This window comes from Triticum aestivum, chromosome 4A (genome assembly GCF_018294505.1).
Source record: "Triticum aestivum cultivar Chinese Spring chromosome 4A, IWGSC CS RefSeq v2.1, whole genome shotgun sequence".
NCBI lineage: Eukaryota > Viridiplantae > Streptophyta > Magnoliopsida > Poales > Poaceae > Triticum > Triticum aestivum.
The window spans coordinates 90,438,111-90,462,859 of NC_057803.1; the positions used below are offsets into that span (position 1 = coordinate 90,438,111).

The following is a 24,749-nucleotide window of genomic DNA, read 5'->3' on the forward strand; positions in this document are numbered from 1 at the left end:
ATTATGTCTATCGCAATACGGTTATTCATTTAAGGAGAATAATGGTTACTCTGTGTATTTGAATAATACCTTCAATGGTCTTGCACCTAAAATGAATGGTTTATTGAATCTCGATCGTAGTGATACACATGTTCATGCCAAAAGATATAAGATAGTAATGATAGTACCACCTACTTATGGCACTGCCACTTAAGTCATATCGGTATAAAACGCATGAAGAAGCTCCATGTTGATGGATCTTTGGGCTCACTCGTTTTTGAAAAGTTTGAGACATGCGAACCATGTCTATTGGTGTATATGCATGAAGAAACTCCATGCAAATGGACCGTTTGGACTCACTTGATTTTGAATCACTTGAGACATGCAAATCATACCACATGGGCAAGATGACTGAAAGCCTCGGTTTTAGTAAAATGGAACTAGAAAGCAACTTGTTGGAAGTAATACATTTTGATGTGTGCAATCCAATGAGTGCTGAGGCATGTAGTGGATATCGTTATGTTCTTACTTCACAGATGATTTGAGTAGATGTTGAGTATATTTACTTGATGAATCACGAGTCTGAATTATTGAAAGGTTCAAGTAATTTCAGGGTGAAGTTGAAAGATCGTCGTAACAAGAGGATAAAATATCTATGATATGATCATAGAGATGAATATCTGAATTACGAGTTTGGCATAGAATTAAGACATTGTGGAAATTGTTTCACAACTAATACAGCCTGGAACACCATAGTGTGATGGCGTGTCCGAACATCATAACTGCACCCTATTGGATATGATGCATACCATGATGTCTCTTATCGAATTACCACGATAGTTTATGGGTTAGGCATTAGAGACAACCACATTCACTTTAAAAGGGGCACCACGTAATTCCGATGAGATGACACCGTATGAACTATGGTTTAGAGAAACCTAAGCTGTCATTTCTTAAAAGTTTGGGGCTGCGACGCTTATGTGAAAAAGTTTCAGGCTGATAAGCTCGAACCCAAAGCGGATAAATGCATCTTCATAGGACACCCAAAACAGTTGGGTATACCTCCTGTCTCAGATCCGAAAGCAATAAGGGATTGTTTCTAGAATCGGGTCCTTTCTCAAGGAAAAGTTTCTCTCGAAAGAATTGAGTGGGAGGATGGTGGAGACTTGATGAGGTTATTGAACCGTCTCTTCAACTAGTGTGTGGCGGGGCACAGGAAGTTGTTCCTGTGGCACCTACACCAATTGAAGTGAAAGCTTATGATAGTGATCATGAAACTTCAGATCAAGTCACTACCAAATCTCGTGGGATGACAAGGATGCGTACTACTTCAGAGTGGTACGTGATCCTGTCTTGGAAGTCATGTTGCTAGACAACAATGAACCTACGAGCTATGGAGAAGCGATGGTGGGCCCGGATTCTGATAAATGGCTCGAGGCCGTAAAATCCGAGAGAGGATCCATGTATGGAAACAAAGTGTAGACTTTGACAGAACAACTCGATGGTCGTGAGGCTGTTGAGTATAGATGGATTTTAAAAGGAAGACGGACAATGATGGTAAGTATCACCATTAAGAAAGGTTGACTTGTCGTTAAGATTTTTTCCGACAAGTTCAAGGAGTTGACTATGATGAGACTTTCTCACTCGTAGCGATGCTAAGAGTCTGTTGGAATTATATTAGCGATTACTGCATTATTTATGAAATCTTGCAGATAGGATGTCAAAACATTGTTTCCTCGACGATTTTCTTGAGGAAAGGCTGTATGTGATACAACCGGAAGGTTTTGTCAATCCTAAAAGATGCTAATAAGTACGCAAAGCTCCAGCAATCCTTCTAAGGACTGGAGTAAGCATCCCGGAGTTGGAATGTATGCTTTGATGATGATCAAAGATTTTGGGTGTATACAAAGTTTATGAGAAACTTGTATTTCCAAAGAAGTGAGTGGGAGCACTATAGAATTTCTGATGAGTATATGTTGTTGACATATTATGGATCAGAAATGATGTAGAATTTCTGGAAAGCATATAGGGTTACTTGGAAAGTGTTTTTCAATGGAAAGTCTGGATTAAGCTACTTGAACATTGAGCATCAAGATCTATAAGGATAGATCAAAACGCTTAATGGTACTTTCAAATGAGCACATACCTTGATATGATCTTGAAGGTGTTCAAGATGGATCAGTCAAAGAAGGAGTCCTTGCCTGAGTTGTAAGGTATGAAGTTAAGACTTAAAGCTCGACCACGGCAGAATAGAGAGAAAGGACGAAGGTCGTCCCCTATGCTTAAGACATAGGCCCTACAGTATGCTATGTTGTGTACCGCACCTGAAATGTGCCTTGCCATGAGTCAGACAAGGGGTACAAGAGTGATCCAAGAATGGATCACAAGACAGCGGTCAAAGTTATCCTTAGTAACTAGTGGACTAAGGAATTTTCTCGATTATGGAGGTGGTAAAAGAGTTCGTCGTAAAGGGTTACGCCGATGCAAACTTTGACACTAATCCAGATTATTCTGAGTAGTAAACTGGATTCGTATAGTAGAACAGTTATTTGGAATAGCTCCAAATGTAGCGTAGTAGTTGCATCTACAAGATGACATAGAAATTTGCGAAGTACATACGGATCTGAAAGATTCAGACCCGATGACTATAACATCTCTCACAAGCATAACATGATCAAACCCAGAACTCATCGAGTGTTAATCACATGGTAATGTGAACTAGATTATTGACTCTAGTAACTCTTTGGGTGTTAGTCACATGGGGATGTGACCTTGAGTGTTAGTCACATAGCGATGTGAACTGGATTATTGACTCTAGTGCAAGTGGGAGACTGTTGGAAATATGCCCTATAGGCAATAATAAATTGGTTATTATTATATTTCCTTGTTCATGACAATCGTTTATTATCCATGCTAGAATTGTATTGATAGGAAACTCAGATACATGTGTGGATACATAGACAACACCATGTCCCTAGTAAGCCTCTAGTTGACTAGCTCGTTAATCAATAGATGGTTACGGTTTCCTGACCATGGACATTGGATGTCGTTGATAACGGGATCACATCATTAGGAGAATGATGTGATGGACAAGACCCAATCCTAAGCCTAGCACAAGATCATGTAGTTCGTATGCTAAAGCTTTTCTAATGTCAAGTATCATTTCCTTAGACCATGAGATTGTGCAACTCCTGGATACTGTAGGAATACTTTGGGTGTGCCAAACGTCACAACGTAACTGGGTGGCTATAAAGGTACATTATAGGTATCTTCGAAAGTGTCTGTTGGGTTGGCACGAATCGAGACTGGGATTTGTCACTCCGTGTAAACGGAGAGGTATCTCTGGGCCCACTCAGTAGGACATCATCATAATGTGCACAATGTGATCAAGGAGTTGATCACGGGATGATGTGTTATGAAACGAGTAAAGAGACTTGCCGGTAACGAGATTGAACAAGGTATCGGGATACCGACGATCGAATCTCGGGCAAGTATCGTACCGATAGACAAAGGGAATTGTATACGGGATTGATTAAGTCCTTGACATCGTGGTTCATTCGATGAGATCATCATGGAACATGTGGGAGCCAACATGGGTATCCAGATCCCGCTGTTGGTTATTGACCGGAGAGTCATCTCGGTCATGTCTGCATGTCTCCCGAACCCGTAGGGTCTACACACTTAAGGTTCGGTGACGCTAGGGTTATAGAGATATTAGTATGCGGTGACCCGAAAGTTGTTCGGAGTCCCGGATGAGATCCCGGACGTCACGAAGAGTTCCAGAATGGTCCGGAGGTAAAGAATTATATATAGAAAGTGCTATTTCGGCCATCGGGACAAGTTTCGGGGTCACCGGTATTGTACCGAGACCACCGGAAGGGTCCCAGGGGTCCACCGGGTGGGGCCACCTGCCCCCGGGGGCCACATGGGCTGTAGGGGGTGCGCCTTGGCCTACATGGGCCAAGGGCACCAGCCCCTAGAGGCCCATGCGCCAAAGGGACAAGAGGAGGGGAGAGTCCTAAAGGGGGAAGGGACCTCCGAGGTGCCTTGGGGAGGATGGACTCCTCCCCCCTTGGCCACACCCTTCCTTGGAGGAAGGGGCAAGGCTGCACCCTCCCCCTCTCCCTTGGCCCTATATATAGTGGGGGGGGGAAGGGAGGGCAACCATACCTAAGCCCTGGCGCCTCCCTCTCCCTCCCATGACACATCTCCCTCCTCCCGCAGCGCTTGGCGAAGCCCTGTTGGAATCCCGCTACTTCCACCACCACGCCATCGTGCTGCTGGATCTCCATCAACCTCTCCTCCCTCCTTGCTGGATCAAGAAGGAGGAGACACCGCTGTTCCGTACGTGTGTTGAACGCGGAGGTGCCGTCCGTTCGGCGCTAGGATCATCGGTGATTTGGATCACGACGAGTACGACTCCATCAACCCCGTTCTCTTAAACGCGTCCGCGCGTGATCTACAAGGGTATGTAGATCCACTCCTCCCTCATTGCTAGATGACTCCATAGATTGATCTTGATGACACGTAGGAAAATTTTGAATTATTGCTACGTTCCCCAACACTCCCTCCTTGTCTCTCGTAGTGCTTGGCGAAGCCCTGCTGGAGTCCTGCGCTCCTCCACCACCACCACACCGTCGTGCTGCTGCTGGATGGAGTCTTCCCCAACCTCTCCTTCTCCCCTTGCTGGACCAAGGCGTAGGAGACGTCACCGGGCTGTACATGTGTTGAACACGGAGGTGTCGTCCGTTCGGCACTAGAATCATCGGTAATTTGGATCATGACAAGTACGACTCCATCAACCCCGTTCACTTGAACGCTTCCGCTTAGCGATCTACAAGGGTATGTAGATGCACTCTCCTTCCCTCGTTGCTAGATTACTCCATAGATTGATCTTGGTGATGCGTAGAAAATTTTGAATTTCTGCTACGTTCCCCAACATGTCTGTCTAACGGGATGTTCACATCCCTTATCAGTTATTTTCCTATGTTGCTGCCAAGATCTTTAATTTGCTATTAAATCTGGTCTCGCTTGCCCCACGTACTGCTATCAACATCAGATGACATCACAAGGTATTCTAATCTTCATCTGCTTACTGCTTAGCTCTTACTGCACACTATATATTCTGGATAAATATGATTGATACTTATGGAAAATTATCCTTACAGTGTGCTTTAAATTGCATCCTTGTCATGAAAAATTAACTACTGCACTTGATATATATAGTCATCGATAATCTAATTGTGGTTCGGTGTTAGATCATTTTAGTATTTATATAGGCATTCATAGTGCAATCTGATTCTCTTATGTGCCACATGTTCATATTTACGATACTCCCTAATCAGAGTTGCCTCTAATTTTTCCTTCAACAATACGTGTTATCATTTAGATTAACAGATTACCAGGTTGTTGGATCTACTATGTCCTAGGAATTGCCCATATGAAATTATCAGAGGTTTTATGCAAAATAGGGTTCACTACCAAATAGATTAATTCAATCAACAATACCATGAAAATATTTACAAATACAAATTCGTACTGCTGTGTAGGATGGTGAAGCCATGGAACCTGATTGAAGATGGGAAGACTGATTGAAGGTGGGAAGATGATGCACGAAAAGCCTGAAGGAGATGTGGAGCCTTATTGAAGATGACCAACTTCAGATCCAAGGTCAACGTCTCCCATCGAGTGCCTGTCACGGGGTTCACAGCCAGCCCTTTGCGATCTAGGTGTATAACATGCGGGAAACAAAGTCTGTCTTTTATAGGCAGTGAAAAGGGCGCGAGGTGAGACGCAAAAAGCAGAATTGGTGCCATCTGAGGTTGTTGAGGAATAGGCGGGGGCGTATATTTTTTACGGGTATATTTATAAGGAAAACGATAATCCAAACATGCCTCAAACTAGAAAAACAAAGCGAGACAAACGTTGCCGGGTTGCACTCTTCTCGATCTGGTCTAAGCACACGTAGGATAAACTGCCAATCTTTCCACCATCGGCGCGTTACTTTTCTTGCTCTCTTCAGCTTCTTCTTCCAGGTGGAGGCCATGAGCGTAGTCGTCGAAGCATTCGTCAATTGTCCTGAATGGAATGTCAGGGTAAAGGCTTGATACTTCAACGTCTCTCGACCCGTCGATGCCGAAGTTGGTCTGGCAGCCGTTTATAAAGATGTCGTGCGTGAGCGAAGCGACTATGCTCTCCGGGATGATGTCTTCTGCAATGCATAAGATGAATCAGATTTTCAAGCCAAAATCACGTTGAATCTCAGGCTGCATGAGTAGGTACCCGCAGCCATGGCGAGCAAGTCCTCCTTGCTAAGCGTGACGCGCGGCAGTGTGCGGCCGATCTTGCTCTCCCAGAGGCAGGCCATCTCGTTGGTGCTGAGGAGATTGCAGGCGGGGCGGAAGTGGACGACCTTGTTGACGCTCCGGGCGTCGTACGCGGCCTTGACCGTGAACTTGCCAATGTCAGTTCCAGCCACGAAGAACGCTGTGCAGTGCGGACAGAATCGCTGAGTCACGGTGAAGGAACAAAGAGAGAGGTAGGGCATGGGTATACCTCTGACGGTGCCATCGCCGTAGATCTGGAAGCGGTCGAGCGGCGGGCGCACCTCGGACGGGTGCATGTTGTCGAAGTAGGGCCAGCCGGCGATGGAGTTGCAGCAGATGTAGGTGTAGGGCACGCCGGCCGCCTCCGCCGCCCGCCGGACGCGCCGCTTCTCCTCGTAGAACCCCAGCCCGGCCCCCACCGGGCGCGCCCTGTCCACGTCGTGCCCGAACTCCGACGGCAGAAACCTCTGTTGTGCGCACCGCGCATACAAGTCCATCATGCATGCATACGGGTGTGTACGTGCACGTCACAGTGCAGTGTAACACAAACTTGCAAGTGCTGGCGCGTACCTTGACGGTGCCGGCGGCTTGGATGGCTTTGATGAGGCCGAGCTGGTCGAGGATGTTGGCGCCGCCCATCACCGAGATCACCACCTCGACGCCGTGCGCGCGGAGCGCCGTCTCCACGGACCTCCCGCCGTCTTTCCCGTCGACGCGGCCCTGGCATTTCAGAGGGCGCATACCTAACTACGTGAACATCTGTACTACATACAGTGGCGGAGACACGCCTGGAGCAGTTAGGGCTATAGCCCCAGGCCTAGAAACAATTTTTTTTATAATTTCTTCATGCAAAGCATAGAAAATCATAGAAGTTTATCACTCAATATAGCACAGCCCTAGGCGTAATCTGCATCTAACTCCGCCACTGGGTGTCTGCATGATATATAATACCTCGACGACCAAGGCGCCTTTGCGCTGGAGCGCGTCGACGGAGGCCGCGCGCGCGGGGCAGGCGTTGCCGGGGCGGACGAGGATGAAGGTCCTGCGCCCGCTGTCGAGGCAGGCCTCCGCCACGAAGCGACCGATGTAGCCGGTGGCGCCCACGATGAGTGCCGGGCCGGGACGAGGCACTTCCTCTTCCTCACAAGGCGCCATCGCTTCCGTCGCTGTGCCTAGCTTGCTAGAAGCTGATGACCAGATGGTGGCGGTTCTAGCAACCGGCTGGCAGACGCTGACCGGCAGAGTTGGATCTTATATAGAGGTTGTCTTTGTACCCTACTTGTCACCTGTCGGGCAGGTCTGGTTACAGAAGAAGAGTAGGTAAACACATGGCAGCCCAAACTCACACGTTAGGTGCTGCTGAATCCTAGTTTTGCCAGATCCAATAGCAAGGGACCAGATTCATATGTGAGTGGTAAAGGGTCAGGGACCCTCTGTAGGAATCAGATGCTTCTGTATCGTGCAAAATTTCTGCACAACTGTCTCTCCGTTCGTGTCAAACGGGTAGTATGATCTCTTCTTGTTGGCTGGGCCTGATTCTTCTACACAGACCGGCTGGTAAGGGCCGTAGGTTTCTTCCTTAGTCAAGCCCCACGACAAATGCTGATGGCGTTTGCCCCGCCGAGAGACGTGGCGGTAGTTACCATTTTTGCGCCTCGTTTTTTTAGCATAATAACTTTATCTTCTATATCTAAATAGCTAGCCCCCATTAACTATTTCTCCTAACATGCAAGCATGCCACATCATCTCACAACATGCATGAGAAAAGATCCACCCTCACTACCATAGTATCTCAACATGCAAGCATGCCACTTCATCATAACATGCACGGAAAAAAACTCATCTCAATATGCAAACATACATGAGAATTTTCATTCTATTATGGTATATATATTTGAAATATATTTAACAACTATATAGTAATCAAACATAATAAGTTATATCATTTTTAGTTTTAGCCTTTTATATTATTACTTCAAATATTCATGTTTCATACAATGAATCACATTGAAATATGTTGTAAAATGTTCCCGCAACAACGTGCGGGGTATCATCTAGTTCATCAAATGATAGTGTCGTTTACAAAAAGGGTCTTTTACATCTGTGTCCCTAACTGGAACCCACTACTCATATTTGCCCTTAATTTTGAAGTGTGCTCAAATTTATCCCTCTGCCGTTAAGTGCACTTATAGAAATGTCTTTCCGTGCCGTTTCCGTCCGGTCAAAGTGGGTTGACCGGTATCTGGCCGTTTCTTTGACAATCTTGCCCCTGTCTCCATGTGTCTCTTATGGATGGGACCCACTCCAATTTTTTTGGTAAAAGCCCTATCACGTGGGTCCTAGCTAGAAAAACTAAAATGAAAAATAGAAAAGGACTAGTCAAACTAGATATTAGGCCCACATGTCATTGGCTTATCAGTATTTTCTCAAATATTTTTTTAATTAACAATGGATTAGGCTGCCTCAATTAAAAGCCGTGGCTTGGGCCGACGGTCGCCGACGACGACCAATTCCCGCGCCGGAGGCACATAGGGAGGCCGCAAGGAGGCCGACCGAGAGGACCAGGCGATAGCCCTCGATCTACCGCGTGTGGGGATATTGTCGCCGGACCATATGGTCGCCGGAAAAAATGGCGGCGACCATTCCCATGGCGGCTCTGGGCGGCGCAAGTGGGGGAGCTTCCATGCGAGCGGGAGGGAGAGGGAAAAAGGCTGTGTGGGGGATCTTCCATCACTAGGATCACGATGGCTACGCCGCTCAGGCTAAGAGAAGGCTAGAGCGTCCGAGACTGGAGGCGGGAAGATGCGTTGTAGCGCTCAATCCTTGATGTCTCTGGTCGAATTAGTGCTGGAATTTAGTCTATTTTGGGCAGCCCAATAACTATTTCAGAAATTCCTAATAAATCCTAGAGGCCCACTTAGCCCATTTGTGCAAGGCAAGGGATACTACTAAAGTTTAGTCCCACATTGCTAATTTAGTGGGAGTTGGACCTCCTTATAAGGGAGGTTCTTTCCCCACTTGTACGAGCATGAGACCAAGAGGGATATCCACACGCGCTCCTCCTCCGCCGCCAGCCTCGCCACGCCACGCCTCGTCACGACGCGCCGCGGGTTGCGGGAATGAGCCGAGCCGATATCTAAGGTCGCTCCTCTCAGAGAGACGCACCAGAATCTCTTCCTCCTCTCGCCACAAGTTCCTGAGCACTACGTTGTTGCTACATTCTTCCCCATCCCGTCTTGCGGCGTGCACCGCAGGTCGGGATAGTAGGCCTCCGAAACCGCACCTTTTGAGTCCTGTATGGGAGAAGGGTGATAAGGTTTTTGGGGAGCGCTCAGCGCGACTACTGGCTGCTTCATCATGGACGATCCGGTCGCCGACGACTTCTTCCCCGACCTCCTCGACGACATGGCAGGCGAGGACACCGACCCCAAGTCCAGCGCTTCTGCTGCTGCTGTCCCGTACGTGTTCTTGTCTTTCCTGTTAAAGGTTCTGCCGCAATTCCTTATTCTAGTCCTTGTCCTACACATGATAGGTTCTACTTCATATATGCAACTAGTTCTACTGTCTGCTATAGATATGCTAGGCTACGGTTCATATATGCAGAAGCTATTTACCTTCTCTCTGTCAGAACGCATGACTTGTTTTATCTCTATTATATTACTCATGCTTTATCTAGTATTTTTGTTAATAAAATCATTTGGTAAATTGCTCATATTTCCAACAATCCAAAAACCTTATTATAGGCAATTTACCCCAAGTGGTTTTGCTGCTTCCATGAGACCTCCTATGTTTGAGGGTATCCACTATAAGAGGTGGCGCGTGAGAGCAGTCTTATGGTTTCAAACCATGAGTTGCTATGATGCCACTCTCGGCAAACCTGAAGGAGAGCTTGATGCTCAACAGGCACAAGCTTTTCAGAAATGGATACTCTGTTTAAGGCTGCTCTCTTGAGTGTTCTTGGTGAGAACATAGTTGATGCTTATGCGTCAATTGATAATGGAAAAGATATGTGGGATGCACTCGAGGCCAAGTTTGGGGTCTCGGATGCTGGCACTGAGCTGTACATCATGGAGCAATTCTATGATTACAGGATGACTGAAGAGCGCTCCGTGGTTGAGCAAGCACATGAGATACAGTCATTTGCTAGAGAACTTGAGCACTTCAGTTGTATGCTACCGGACAAGTTTGTTGCCGGAGGTATCATCACTAAGCTTCCTCCTTCATGGAGGAACTTTGCTACCTTGCTGAAGCATAAGAGGCAGGAGTTTTCCATCCCGGATCTCATTGGCACTCTTGATGTGGAAGAAAAGGCAAGAGCAAAGGACACACGTGCTCGAGGTATTCAGGGAGGATCTAGTGCCAATGTGGTACAGAAGCAGAACTTCCAGCCCCACAAGTTCAAGAACAAGGGCAAGTTTGATGGGAAGAACAAGGTTGTGCAACACACGAACTTCAAGAAGAAGAATGACAAGAAGAAAGGTGCTTGTCATGTGTGTGGGGATCCTGATCATTGGGCTCCTAGTTGCTCTAATCGCTATGACAAGCATCATCCTGGAAAAGGCTGCAAGACCGCTAATGTTGTCATTGGAGACACTGACATGAAGGATGCTGGGTATGGTATATTTCCCACTATTCTTTCAGTATGTCATTCTCCTGACTGGTTGATTGACATGGGTGCTAATGTGCATGTATGCGGTGATATTTCCATGTTTTCGTCTTATCAGACCGCAGAGACTTCAACCGTGCTGATGGGCAACAGTTCAAGTGCTTCTGTTCGTGGTGTTGGCACGGTCGATCTGAAGTTTACTTCGGGGAAGATCGTGCGGCTGAAGAACGTGCATTATGTCCCTCCGTCAATAAAAATCTTGTTAGCGGATCTCTTCTGTGTAGAGATGGCTACAAGCTTGTCTTTGAGTCGAATAAATTTGTAATATCCAAGTATGGAACCTTTGTTGGTAAAGGCTATGAGTCAGGAGGCTTGTTTCGTTTATCCTTATCAGACGTTTGCAATAAAGTTGTTAATCATATTTGCAACAATAGTGAATCCAATGTGTGGCATTCACGTCTTTGTCATGTTAACTTTGGTTGCATGTCGCGACTAGCGAAGTTGAACTTAATCCCTAGTTTCACCACCGTCAAGGGATCTAAGTGTCAAGTGTGTGTGCAAGCTAAGCAACCTCGTAAGTCTCACACGACTGCGGAAATAAGAAATCTTGCACCACTAGAGCTCATACATTCAGATCTATGTGAAATGAATGGTGTGTTGACAAAAGGTGGAAAGAAATATTTCATGACGTTAATTGATGACTCCACTAGATACTGCCGTGTGTATCTTCTGAAATCTAAGGATGAGGCTTTGAACTTTTTCAAGATCTATAAAGCTGAAGTGGAAAACCAACTTGATCGAAAATCAAGAGGCTTAGGTCCGACCGTGGTGGAGAGTATTTTTCCAATGAGTTTGATGCTTTTTGTGCGGAACATGGTATAATCCATGAGAGGACGCCTCCCTACTCACCTCAGTCAAATGGGGTGGCCGAAAGAAAGAACCGTACTCTAACTGATTTGGTTAACGCCATGTTAGACACATCGGGTCTCTCCAAGGCATGGTGGGGGGAGGCGATATTGACAGCATGTCATGTCCTGAACCGAGTCCCCACAAAGAACAAAGAGATAACTCCATTCGAGGAATGGGAGAAGAAAAGGTTAAAACTCTCTTATCTGCGAACATGGGGTTGTTTGGCGAAAGTCAATGTCCAATTTCAAAGAAGCGGAAGCTTGGACCAAAGACTGTGGATTGTGTTTTCCTGGGATATGCTTTTCATAGCATTGGCTATAGATTCTTGGTTGTAAAATCTGAGGTACCTGACATGCATGTCGGTACGATCATGGAGTCGAATGATGCGACTTTCTTTGAAGATATCTTTCCCATGAAGGATATGGCTACCTCATCTAATCAGGAGATGCCTAGTTCATCGAATCAGGAACCAGTTACAATTACCGAACCTACAATTTCGATGGAACACTTTGAAAGTCCTGTGGAGGAGAACAATGAAGTTCCTATTAGGAGCAAGAGACAGAGGACTGCAAAGTCCTTTGGTGATGATTTTCTTGTGTACCTCATAGATGACACTCCCAGTTCTATTTCAGAGGCCTATGCATCTGAAGATGCTGACTACTGGAAGGAAGCGGTTCGTAGCGAGATGGATTCCATCTTGGCAAATGAAACTTGGGAGATAACTGATCGTCCTTATGGGTGCAAACCTATAGGATGCAAATGGGTATTCAAGAAGAAGCTTAGGCCTGATGGTACTATTGAAAAGTACAAGGCTCGGCTCGTGGCTAAGGGTTATACCCAAAAGGAAGGTGAAGACTTCTTTGATACTTACTCACCTGTGGCTCGACTGACCACTATTCGAGTTCTACTTTCACTAGCTGCCTCGCATGGTCTTCTCGTTCATCAAATGGATGTTAAGACTGCTTTCCTAAATGGAGAGTTGGACGAGGAAATTTATATGGAACAACCAGATGGGTTTGTACTAGATGGTCAGGAAGGGAAAGTGTGCAAGTTGCTGAAGTCTTTGTACGGACTTAAGCAAGCACCCAAACAGTGGCATGAGAAGTTTGAAAGAACTTTAACAGCTGCAGGCTTTATTGTGAACGAAGCTGACAAATGTGTGTACTATCGCCATGGTGGGGGCAAGGGAGTTATCCTGTGCTTGTATGTTGATGACATACTGATTTTCGGAACCAATCTGAATGTTATTAAGGAGGTCAAGGATTTCCTATCTCGTTGTTTTGAGATGAAGGATTTAGGAGTGGCTGATGTCATTCTGAATATCAAGTTGTTGAGAGACGATGATGGTGGGATTACATTGCTTCAATCTCACTATGTGGAAAAGATCTTGAGTCGCTTTGGCTACAGTGACTGCAAGCCCTCTCCAACACCATATGATGCTAGTGTGTTGCTTCGAAAGAATCGAAGAATTGCTAGAGACCAATTGAAGTATTCTCAGATTATTGGCTCGCTTATGTACTTAGCCAGTGCTACAAGACCTGACATCTCTTTTGCTGTTAGCAAACTGAGTCGGTTTGTTTCAAAACCAGGATATGTGCATTAGAAAGCTTTAGAAAGAGTTTTGCGTTATTTGAAAGGCACTGCAAATTATGGAATTCACTACACTGGGCATCCAAAGGTGCTTGAAGGGTATAGTGACTCAAACTGGATCTCAGATGTTGATGAGATAAAGGCCACGAGCGGTTATGTATTCACTCATGGAGGTGGCGCTGTTTCTTGGAAGTCTTGCAAGCAGACCATCTTAACGAGGTCAACAATGGAAGCAGAACTCACAGCACTAGATACAGCTACGGTTGAAGCAGATTGGCTTCGCCGGCTCTTGAATGACTTATTGGTTGTTGAGAAACCTGTACCGGGTGTCCTTAAGAACTGCGACAATCAAACTATGATCACGAAAGTGAGCAGTTCAAAGGATAACATGAAGTCATCAAGACACGTTCAGAGAAGGTTAAAGTCTGTCAGGAAAATGAAAAAGTTCGGAATTATTGCGTTGGATTATATCCAAACGTCTAAAAATCTGGCAGATCCTTTTACCAAGGGTCTATCACGTAATGTGATAGATAATGCATCGAGGGAGATGGGTATGAGACCCACAATATGAGTTGTTCACAGTGGTAACCTATTCTTTGTGATCGGAGATCCCGTGAATTAGATGTGGAAGACAAGCTGTTGGTCAACTGAGAGGAGAGTATCCTTACTATTCACAATACCACTCCATGAAAATGCAATACTCTCTTAATCTGCATGGCAGGTTGATGTATATCTTAATGTGTTCTAAGTGGCTTATTTAAGTACAGATGTTATCCTGCAGAACATCTTTTGAAGAACACACCTATATGAGTCTGATTGTCAAACGTCGCAATCTATGAGAGTAGGATTCTCTCTAGTAAACTTATGAAAGGTCACGGAGTATGACGCATAAGCTCCACCCGCGAGGAAGACCCACGGTAGCCACGTATCGGTCAAGGCTTTATGTGAAGCTAGATTCGCAGAAAACTTGCAGTTCAAGGCCCAGTCCACTGTTCAAGTTGCTTACTAGTGTAGCATAGAGTTCTAGGTGGAAGTTCAACTTAACAGTCTCCACTGCAGTATCGGTATATAAAATAGTGTTTTTTGGAACCAAAGGCAAATTTCTGTGTGTCTCTGGGATCTGGTGGGGGATTGCTGGAATTTAGTCTGTTTTGGGCAGCCCAATAACTATTTCAGAAATTCCTAATAAATCCTAGAGGCCCACTTAGTCCATTTGTGCAAGGCAAGGGATACTACTAAAGTTTAGTCCCACATTACTAGTTTAGTGGGAGTTGGACCTCCTTATAAGGGAGGTTCTTTCCCCACTTGTACGAGCATGAGAAGAAGAGGGATATCCACGCGCGCTCCTCCTCCGCCGCCCGCCTCGCCACGCCTCGTCACGACGCGCCGCGCCGCGCCGCACCGCGCCGCGCCGCGGGTTGCGGGAATGAGCCGAGCCGATATCTAATTTTTTTCCACGCACTACGGGTATACGCTGCACCCTTCGGCTGCTGACTGTTCGTTTCATCTCCCGCGTTCCCTTCAGCTCCCGGCGCAGCCTCTCGCCTCCTTCTCTTGCGCCTATAAAAGGGAGGTCGCTCCTCTCAGAGAGACACACCAGAATCTCGTCCTCCTCTCGCCACAAGTTCCTGAGCACTGCGCTGCTGCTACGTTCTTCCCCATCCCGTCTTGCGGCGTGCACCGCAGGTCGGGACAGTAGGCCTCCAAAACCGCACCTTTTGAGTCCTGTACGGGAGAAGGGTGATAAGGTTTTTGGGGAGCGCTCAGCGCGACTACTGGCTGCTTCATCACGGACGATCCGGTCGCTGACGACTTCTTCCCCGACGTCCACGACCTCCTCGACGACATGGCAGGCGAGGACACCGAACCCAAGTCCAGCGCTTCTGCTGCTGCTGTCCCGTACGTGTTCTTGTCTTTCCTGTTAAAGGTTCTGCCGCAGTTCCTTATTCTAGTCCTTGTCCTACACATGATAGGTTATACTTCATATATGCAACTAGTTCTACTGTCTGCTATAGATATGCTAGGCTACGGTTCATATATGCAGAAGCTATTTACCTTCTCTCTGTCAGAATGCATGACTTGTTTTATCTCTATTATATTACTCATGATTTATCTAGTATTTCTGTTAATAAAATCATTTGATAAATTGCTCATATTTCCAACAATTAGTAGGCTGGTAGGATGCGTTCATGTCGTAAGAGCTTCCCGACGAGTTGGCGGGGCTTGGTGTTGCCCTTGGCCACGTTCTTGACAGACGACGGCGACAGGTCACTCTCTAGCCGTCTAGCATGCTTGCGGGAGAGGGCTCAAGGGCGGGAGAGAGAAAGCAGGCTAGCGGCAGAAAGAGAACGAGGGCGAGAGGGATGCGACGTCAGGGGAGGCCAGCTGTAGAGGCGACGCCCGTTCGTCACTCTCACCGGAGTTGAGAGAGAGTGGCGTCGGCCCGTCGTTCGGCAGGGAGAGAGAGAGGTGAGAGAAAGAAAAATATTTTTTGTCTAGCTAGGACCCACATGTAAGTGTGTGTGAGAGAGATGGGGTGAGAGAAAGGGTTTTTTCAAAAAAAAGGAGTGGGTCCTACCGGTAGGTGGGACATGAAGACAGGGCCAAAATTGTCAAAGAAACGGCCAGATACCGGTCAAACAGCTTTGACCGGACGGAAACGGCACGGATGGGCATTTCTATAAGCGCACCTAACGGCAGAGGGGCAAATTTGAGTATGCTTTGAAATTAGGGACAAATCTGAGTAGGTGGTTCGAATTAGAGATAGAAATGCAAATGACCCTTACAAAAAAAGCTGAAGAACAAAGTCAGGGATGTTTGCGCCTCGGTAACTTGACGGGCGCGCTTTCTTTCGTTCATGTTTCATACAATGAATCATATTGAAATATGTTGTAAAATGTTCCCGCAACAACGTGCGAGGTATCATTTAGTTCATCAAATGATAGAGTCGTTTACAAAAAAGCTGAAGAACAAAGTCAGGGATGTTTGCGCCTCGGTAACTTGATGGCGCGCTTCCTTTCGTTGGGAAAATGTAAAACTTGACGCACGAGCTACGGAGCGGAACGTGGCCGCCGGCAAAATAGCATAAGACCGCAACAGAAACAAGGACCAAGGAGGAAAGAAAGCACGTACGAAGGGGAGAGTAATCAAGGATGCAGATCTTCGTCAAGACGCCGGCGGGGAAGACCACCACCCTGGAGGTCGAGAGCAGCCACACCGTCGATGATGTCAAGTCCAAGGTCCAGGACAAGGAAGGTATACCGTGAGTCGTCCATGCCCAACGCCATGTTTTTTTTAATTAATTACCCCCGTGTCGCACCGTCGATCTTCGCAGGAATCTCGCCGGACCAGCAGCGTCTCGTCTACGCCGGGAAGCAGCTGCCGGACGGCCGCACCCTGGCCGACTACGGTGTACACAAGGAGTCCACAATCCACCTCGTGCTACGCCTCGGCGGAGGCTGGTGCTTCTACAAATACGGCCCCGACCTGCGAGCCCTCGCGGAAAAGTACAACGCCAACAAGATGATCTGCTGCAAGTGCGTATTTTTTCTCTTTCATTCAAAAGTGGATAATCCCGGTCTGCCTGCATCATACGACACACATAGTCATTTTATATTAAAAAATATATGAATTTGCTAAAGCACATCTAGATATGCCATAAGTATTGCATGTTTAAATCTTGTGCTGTAAATTTTAGGCCAAGATTCGTACGCATATTTTCTTTTCTTTTTTATTTTTTCTTTTTATGCTTGCTTGAGTCACTTTAAATGTGCAATAATTAGGACATATCTAAATGCGCCTTAGACAAAATAAGTCTCAGTCATCGGGTCACAAAAGTTATTGAAATAGACTTTCGTCCCGCTTTATTAATAAAGCCACCATCGCGTCCATACAAAAAATTCAAGTGCAGTAGAGTAAATTAAACGGCTGAGGCATCAGCACAAACAGATCCCTCGCCAACAAGAGCACTCTCTCTCAGCCGGCTCCCTCTCGCCCTCTCCACCTACCCCACCGCTCTGCCACTGCGCCCACCGCTGCTACCCGCCCACCACCGGCCTCCACTGAGATCCCGCCGCCGCGGCCCTCCAGGGTCCCCCTCCCCCACTCGCCGCCGCACTCCGCAAGCATGGCTCACTACCTGCCGCTGGCGAGGAGCCGCTTCCCTGGGGAGCTGCTCACCCACGGGGACCCAGATCTGAGGCCGGAGCGGGGCGGGGGCATTATCTCCCGCTCACCAGGCATGGACGCTTTGGAGGCGGATTACGGCAACCATGCCCTGCTGGCTACGGTCCGGGGCAGGCGGCCCACGGTCTCGCCAGAGGCACTGGTGCGGGAGCTGGAACGCTGCTGCGGCGTCGAGAGGAGCCGGATCCGGGTGGAGGTCACGCATCCGGCCGATTTCTTCATCACCTTCGCCACATCAGAGGAGTGTGACGCGGTCTTCACCCGGTCTGGCCAGATCCGCTGCGTCGGGGCCCCCATCGCCTTCCAGCGCTGGCACCGGAGCGCGCAGGCCTCCAGCGGCAAACTACAGTTCTTCTGCAAGTTAGGGATCGAGGACCTTCCTGCCAGTGCTTGGGAATGGGGGACTCTTAGTCAGCTCGTCAACAACCTTCAAGGTCAGCTGGTTGAGATCCTGCCGCCGACCGACCGCTGGCAGCTGGAGGTGACGGCGTGGATGAAGAACCCGTCCGGCATTCCCAAGATTTACGATCTGGAGGTTCCGGAGCCGGCGGGTCTGCCAAACTCGGTCGACCAAGAATGGCCGGTTGCCCCACCGCCGCCGGCGCCGCCCTCGGAGTGCATCACACTTGTGCATCACCTCACCATTCATGTCCTGGATGTGGTGGACCGCACCGTGCCATACTTGCAATTCAGGCCGGACTTCGAGCCGGAGGAGGACGAAGATCTCACTAGAAGACACGACTACTCCAGAATCTGCTACTGGGGCTTGATAGATGGAATTGGTGCGGGCAACATGATGCGGTCAGGGGGCCATCCTTTTGCGGGTCCGGGCGGGTTGGGTATTGCGGGTGATTGGGGCGGGCGTTCGGCCAACGACCTTCCTACCCAGGGCGGCGGTCTGGAGTTTGGCGCACCAAGGCCGACGGCAACCGCACTGTCCTCTGTTTCACCTTCTTCCAATGCCACGACGGCGGTTGGATCTGTGGCCCTTGTGGGGACGCCAGTGGGTAGGTCCCCGGCATCCATTGCCGTGGGCTCAGCAGCACTGCATCGGACACCAGAGTTAGCACCAAGTGGACGGGGATGTGCGCCATCACCGCGGAGGCTGTCATTTAGCCAGGAGGCTCAGGGGGAGGCTGCAGATGGATCGACCCAAGCTGACGACGTGTTGGATGGGGCAGCACAGGCGCCTGTGATAGAGGAACACAATAGAGCGCTGCTGGAGGTCGTGGGGGCGACAGGGCCACTCTCATCATTGTGCATCCCGCACAGGCAGGAGGAGGAGGAGCCATCGGGGCAGGATTTGCCTCGCACCCCGATTGTAGTCCCGCTGGGGGAGCACCGGCTAATACGGCCAAGCGAGGAGGACGCGGCTACGGAATTCGGCCCCAAAACAGTGGTGACCACGCTACTGAAGGGTGTCGGGGCCACACCCGCGCCATCAGTCTTGGGACTCAGGCCGGTGGCATCCATGCCGGCCAGGCGCAAGAAGAATCTGCCTCCCAATTTCACTCCAAGGAGGAGTGCTAGGCTCTGCCAGCAAGATGATGGCATGAAGAAAGGACCAGAGCAGCGTGCCCAGACGGTGCTACTCCAACGCATGGGCCTGATCGAGAACAAGGAGCAGATGACCCAGGAGGCTCTTGAGGCGTACCTCCGGCTTTTCGACAAGCCACTGGCACCCCAACACATTAGGGCGGTGGCCGCCCTGCTTGATCCGGAGGGACATGGGTTCAACGAGCCGGCGCAACTCCAGTTCGGGGCATTCTTACTTCCCGAGCAGGCGGAGTCCTGCGGCGTCTAGTCGCAGCGACATCAAAGAAAGAGACTCTTCTCTGGTTTGTAATGTCGTTAGGCATAGTATCTTGGAATGTAAGGGGGCTCAATAACCCCGCAAGACGCAGTGCGGTCCGTCTGTCCCTGCAACAGCTTAATGTCTCGTTGGTATGTTTACAAGAGTCTAAATTGGCCATGGTGGAGAGGGCCCTGGTCTTGTAGACTTTAGGGCCCGGGTTTGATGAGTTTGACTATCTGCCAGCGGAGAGGGGTGGCGTTGTGATGGCGTGGAAATCCAATCAATTGCAGGTTTCCAATGTGCAGAAAGGGGGAATTTGTAATCTCGGCAATGGTTAGATCTCTGGCTGATGACAAAATCTGGAAAGTTTCTTCTATGTATGGGCCACAGGAGGTCGAAGACAAAATCAGGTTTCTGGAGGAGCTGGCACATCTAGGCCAGCAGGTTCAAGTACCCTGGATTATCAATGGGGATTTCAATCTGGTGAGCAAGGAGGAGGAGAGAAGCACTCGAAGGATCAATAGGAGGACTGCAAACAAGTTTAGGCACACCTTGAATAGCCTTGGTCTGCATGATATGCCTCTGGCAGGCAGATGCTTCACTTGGTGCAATGGTCAAGAGCAGACAGTTATGGCACGTCTAGATAGGCTGCTGTTTAATAATGAATGGGAAGATCTATTCCCGATCAGCGACCTGACACCCCTAAGCTCGAACATCTCGGATCACTGCCCCCTTCTACTCTCGGTCTCCAGGAAACGTCCACGAGCACACAGATTCAGGTTCGAAAACTTCTGGTGCAAAATTCCGCGTTTTTTGGAGGTGGTTCGAGAGGCTTGGGAGGAGACAGTCAACAGTTAGAACCCGATGAAGATTTTTGCAACCAAATTGCAGTGCACAGCAAAAGCCCTAAGGAGCTGGGGGCAGAGAAATCAGAGTTCTTTTAACCTCCAATTCTAGATAGCGAGTGAGGTTATTCTGCTTTTAGATTCTGCGCAAGAAGTCAGGGCACTATCAGAGGACGAGAGGAGATTGAAAGCTTTCCTAAAGGGCAAATGCCTGGCACGAGCGTCGCTGGAAAGAACGAGGCTGCGTCAGAGGACGCACATTAGAGTCTTGAAAGAGGGTGATGCGAACACTAAGTACTTCCACATGAAGGCTAATGGTAGGAGGAGAAAACACCTGATTCCGTGTATTACCGACGGGACTCATACGGCGGCCACAGTGGAAGACAAGCCGGAGCTTGCAATGGGCTTCTTCATGGAGCTCATGGGCACACCCAAAGAGCGTCCTAGGCTGATCAACCTTGATGAGATACGACTAGGGGCGATTGACCCGGACATGGCACAAGCTTTGGAGGCTCCTTTTTCAGCCGAGGAGGTCAAGCGTGTGGTATTGGGCATGCCGTCGGACCGCGCACCCGGGCCGGATGGATTCTCCGGGCTGTTCTACCAGTCCTGTTGGGATATAATTGCCCAGGACTTCATGGAGGTGACGGAACAGCTCCACACGAGCAGTTTCAACTCGTTCGAGATCCTCAACGAGTCCATCCTGACGCTATTACCCAAGAAGGAGGGAGCGCTGCATCTCAGAGACTTCAGACCGATCAACCTTATTCACGGAGCTGCAAAGATATTTGCGAAAGTTTTAGCGCTGCGGCTGTCCCCCCTGTTGCCGAAGATTATTACCCAGGCATAGTGCGCTTTTGTGAACTCCAGAAGTATACATGAGAACTTTAAGTTTGTACGGAGTGCGGCTCGACAACTGCACCAGAGGAAAACCAAGGCTATTCTGATGAAGATCGACATCTCCAAGGCTTTGATACCCTTTCTTGGGAATTTTTGCTGGAAGTCCTTCGGAGAAGAGGTTTCGGTGAGAGATGGATCTCTTGGATCTGTGGGTTGTTACGTACTGCATCGACCTCTATCCTTCTTAATGGAGTCTTGGGCGAGCCATTCATGTTGGGCAGTGGAGTCAGGCAAGGAGAACCCATATCTCCAGCGCTATTCATCATAGCCATGGACACTCTCCATGCTTTAATGGAATGGGCGAAGCAACATCCGCTGCTCTCTGGTATTTGGTTGGGATGAACGCGTGCCAAGAACCTCCATTTTCGCGGATGATGCCATCCTTTTCTTCACCCCCTCTAGTACAGACTTACATGTGGTGGCCGGCATACTCAAACTATTTGGGGAGGCCTCGGGACTATGCATTAACTTCCAAAAGAGCTCAATCACAGGGATCCGTTGTGATGAGGAACAACTCCAGATAGTGGCCAACCACTTCCAATGCGACAACCAGCCGTTTCCCTTCAAATACTTGGGACTGCCTCTGTCGATCTATAGGCTCAAACGCCATGATATTCTCCCTCTGGTGGACAAGGTTTCCAGTAAGATGAAGGGCTGGAAACCAAAGATGCTGGCAATATCCGGAAGACTGACTCTGTGCCAATCTGTCCTCATGGCACTGCCTATTCACCATATGTCCGTCCTTCCACTTCCAGTCTGGGCAATCAAATTAATTGAACGAAGATGCAGAAGCTTTGTGTGGAAGGGAGAGCATCAGATCAGCGGGGGTCACTGCCTTCTACCCTGGGCTATGTTATGCAGGCCCAAGGAGTTTGGCGGCCTCGGGGTTCTGAACCTGAGGAGTTTTGGTCTGGCTCTCCGCTGTCGGTGGCTGTGGAAGAATTGGGACAAGGAGGAAAGACCTTGGAGTTTCTTTCCGGACAAGGCAGAAAAGGAAGTGGTTGCGATGTTCAACGCAGCATGCAAGATAAAGCTGGGTAGCGGTCATGACGCCCGATTCTGGGTTGATAACTGGCTCCCGGGCGGGAGATCCATCGCCTACACCGCGCAAGCTTTATACTCATATGTCAAGGACAAGGGCATGTCTATCAGAGAGGCTCTGCCTAACAACGCCTGGGTCCGAGACATCTAGGGTGGCATCTCATCGAGAGCCCTGGCCCAGTACCTAGAGGTGTGGGACACCGTGCAAGAAACTGTGCTTCAACAGGACAGAGGGACTCCCCGAGATGGAGACTAACAGAGAGTGCAGCTTTCTCGGTCGGTTCGGCGTACAGGATGTTTTTCTTGGCGAATGCCGGATTTGCTTGCGCTAAGCCTATATGGAAATCGAAGGCGACCCCTAGATGCAAATTCTTCATGTGGTTAGTGGTCCACAAGAGATGCCAGACAACGGACAATTTGCAGAGCAGGGGCTGGCCCAACGATCCCTGCTGCCAACTATGTCACTCGAAGCTGGAGGATTGCACACACCTTTTTGTACACTGCAGATATACGCAACTTGTGTGGACAAGGATCAAACAGTGGTCAGGCGCCAACTTCACAATACCAAGTGAGAGCTACACTTCTACTGAAGACTGGTGGATAAGCGCCAGGCAACAGATACCCAAGACGAGGAGGCGCGTGTTCGACACCATTACCACCCTGATCCATTGGCGAATCTGGAAAGAGAGGAACGCCAGAGTCTTCGACCAGCAGGCCAGCAGTGTTGACAAGGTCTTTGATGCTTTCAGGGAAGATCTGGCCACCTAGAGAGCAGCGGGGTGCATCTTAGACACTGACACTACTGGGTAATCTAGGGTGTTGCTCTCTTCCTCTTCTGTAAGGCTGTTGGCCAGTCTTAGTGTGGCTTCAGGCTTTTAGTATTCTGCTGGGCCATTGCTTGTGGCCAGTACCGATGTAACTGTGTTTTTCTGCTCCCTCTAATAAAGAACGGCCTATGGCCCTTTGAGAAAGGATAAAAAATAAGAAGAAAAGATCACCAAGTGGCCGTAGTATCAAGGCCTGTTGCGTGTTAAGTCAGCGTGCGCCTGCAGTCATAGCATCCATCATAAGGCACAGGTGACTGCGATCACGTTGTCTCGGTAGCTGGTACCAAAATGCTTACAGCAAAACATGACAAAAACAGTCAGAAGCAAAATTACATAGCTCATCCACATAATCGGGTACTAGGACGCCAGCCAAACTGGTTAAACAAAACTCATGCAACCGTTTTCAAATGGCTGGACCCGAAGGCCATAAGCCCTCGCACGTCTATAGGCTGCAGTGATGATCACATACAGATTGATGCCATAGCTAGCTCTGTAGGTAACCTACAATTTTTTTGGAATAGATGATCGGTTAAAAACATAATTATTCTAGCAATTTCAAATTGCCCAATGAAGGACACAAACTCCCACACGGAATTTACCCTTCAGTGGTGAATACCACCTAACCAGTTACCAAACTAATTTGGTATACTTGTTGGTCGTGATAAATTGAAGTAACACGAATCATCCATCAAATCAATGTAGCAAACGGATATGACATGAATAAATGATGAATTGTTTTCTCTTAATCGCAAAATGAACATTTTGTGCTACCCGGTCAATTATGTTTTGCAAAATTATCTTTTGTAAGAACTAAGTCCCTCTGTAAGAATCACATGAAAACTTTGATTTTAGAACTTTTGTTTATTAGATGTGTTATGCGAAAAATAGACCCAGAATTTATAAAATCCGCATACATAGACTTCACGAGAAAGACACCATTGTTAATCAACCTCCACCATAACGGTACAGACATCTCGGTTAAATTGATCGACACCAACGTACTAACCAAGTGGATCCACCCAGTTCATTTGTCACTGAGTAAGGCTCCGCTAAATTAACTATTCAATGGGCTAGCCCCAAGACAGCTGCCACCGTGGCCTCCTTCCTAACTATAATATTATAAAGGGTCAGATATTGAAGAGCTAATGAAGTGTCACCTAACCAATTATCTTCCCAAAAACTCGTTGATTAGCAACCACTAACCTTAATGGAACCTCTCATGAAAAACAAAGACGACCTTCGCCAAGCCCTTCCTGGTGCGTAAGCCCCAACTTATTTAGCTGTTCTTCACACAATTGCCTGCGTGTGTACATGATTACATGTGACTCACATCGATCATTACATGTGATAAAAGTAGGCATTGTCTATCCCGTCACACCATTTCCTAATTGTTGTGTTCGTGTACATGATTTAGCTCTTGACAAGTAAGTTGGTGATGTGTACCCTAAGAGGTAAGTGTAGATGTGATGCAATGCAACTATGTAGGAGCGATTATCAACCTTTTTTCTTCTTCTAGAAGGAGGTTCCATCGTGGTCTTTGCGTATCATAGGGTTGTGATTGTCCTAATTAGCGTTTTGTCACTATTCTCTTGCAGGTGCTATGCTCGGCTGCTTCTTAGAGCTACAAACTGCCGCAAGAAGAAGTGTGGCCACAGCAACCAGGTGAAACTTCATCCATTGTCCCTTTATGGAAGAAAGAAATCATGTTCTTTGCCTCATAGATCTTGTTAGAATACGGTTCATCAC

At 48.1% G+C, this 24,749-nt stretch overlaps 2 protein-coding genes across 3 annotated transcripts in view; one reads left to right on the forward strand and one right to left on the reverse strand.

Annotated features, from left to right (window-relative positions):
- Window positions 1–5,533: 5,533 nt before the first annotated feature.
- Window positions 5,534–7,511, reverse strand: LOC123081808 (leucoanthocyanidin reductase-like). Of its 2 annotated transcripts, none has more exons than XM_044504331.1 (5): window positions 7,257–7,511; window positions 6,876–7,025; window positions 6,535–6,772; window positions 6,262–6,465; window positions 5,534–6,187 (listed from the first exon to the last, which is right to left on the reverse strand). In XM_044504331.1, the coding sequence occupies exons 1-5, from the start codon at window positions 7,458–7,460 to the stop codon at window positions 5,934–5,936; spliced, it is 1,050 nt and encodes a 349-aa protein (XP_044360266.1). In that variant the 5' UTR covers window positions 7,461–7,511; the 3' UTR covers window positions 5,534–5,933. The 2 variants fall into 2 exon arrangements, with proteins under 2 accessions (XP_044360266.1, XP_044360265.1); XM_044504330.1 differs by having other exon boundaries at window positions 5,534–6,190.
- A 9,051-nt stretch (window positions 7,512–16,562) lies between these two features.
- The window catches only part of LOC123085341 (polyubiquitin), a 171,625-nt gene continuing 163,438 nt past the window's right edge, over window positions 16,563–24,749 (forward strand). The window contains exons 1-2 of the mRNA XM_044506968.1: window positions 16,563–16,665; window positions 16,745–16,871. Coding sequence (XP_044362903.1) covers window positions 16,563–16,665; window positions 16,745–16,871 — 230 coding nt within the window. The remainder of the gene's footprint in view (window positions 16,666–16,744; window positions 16,872–24,749) is intronic.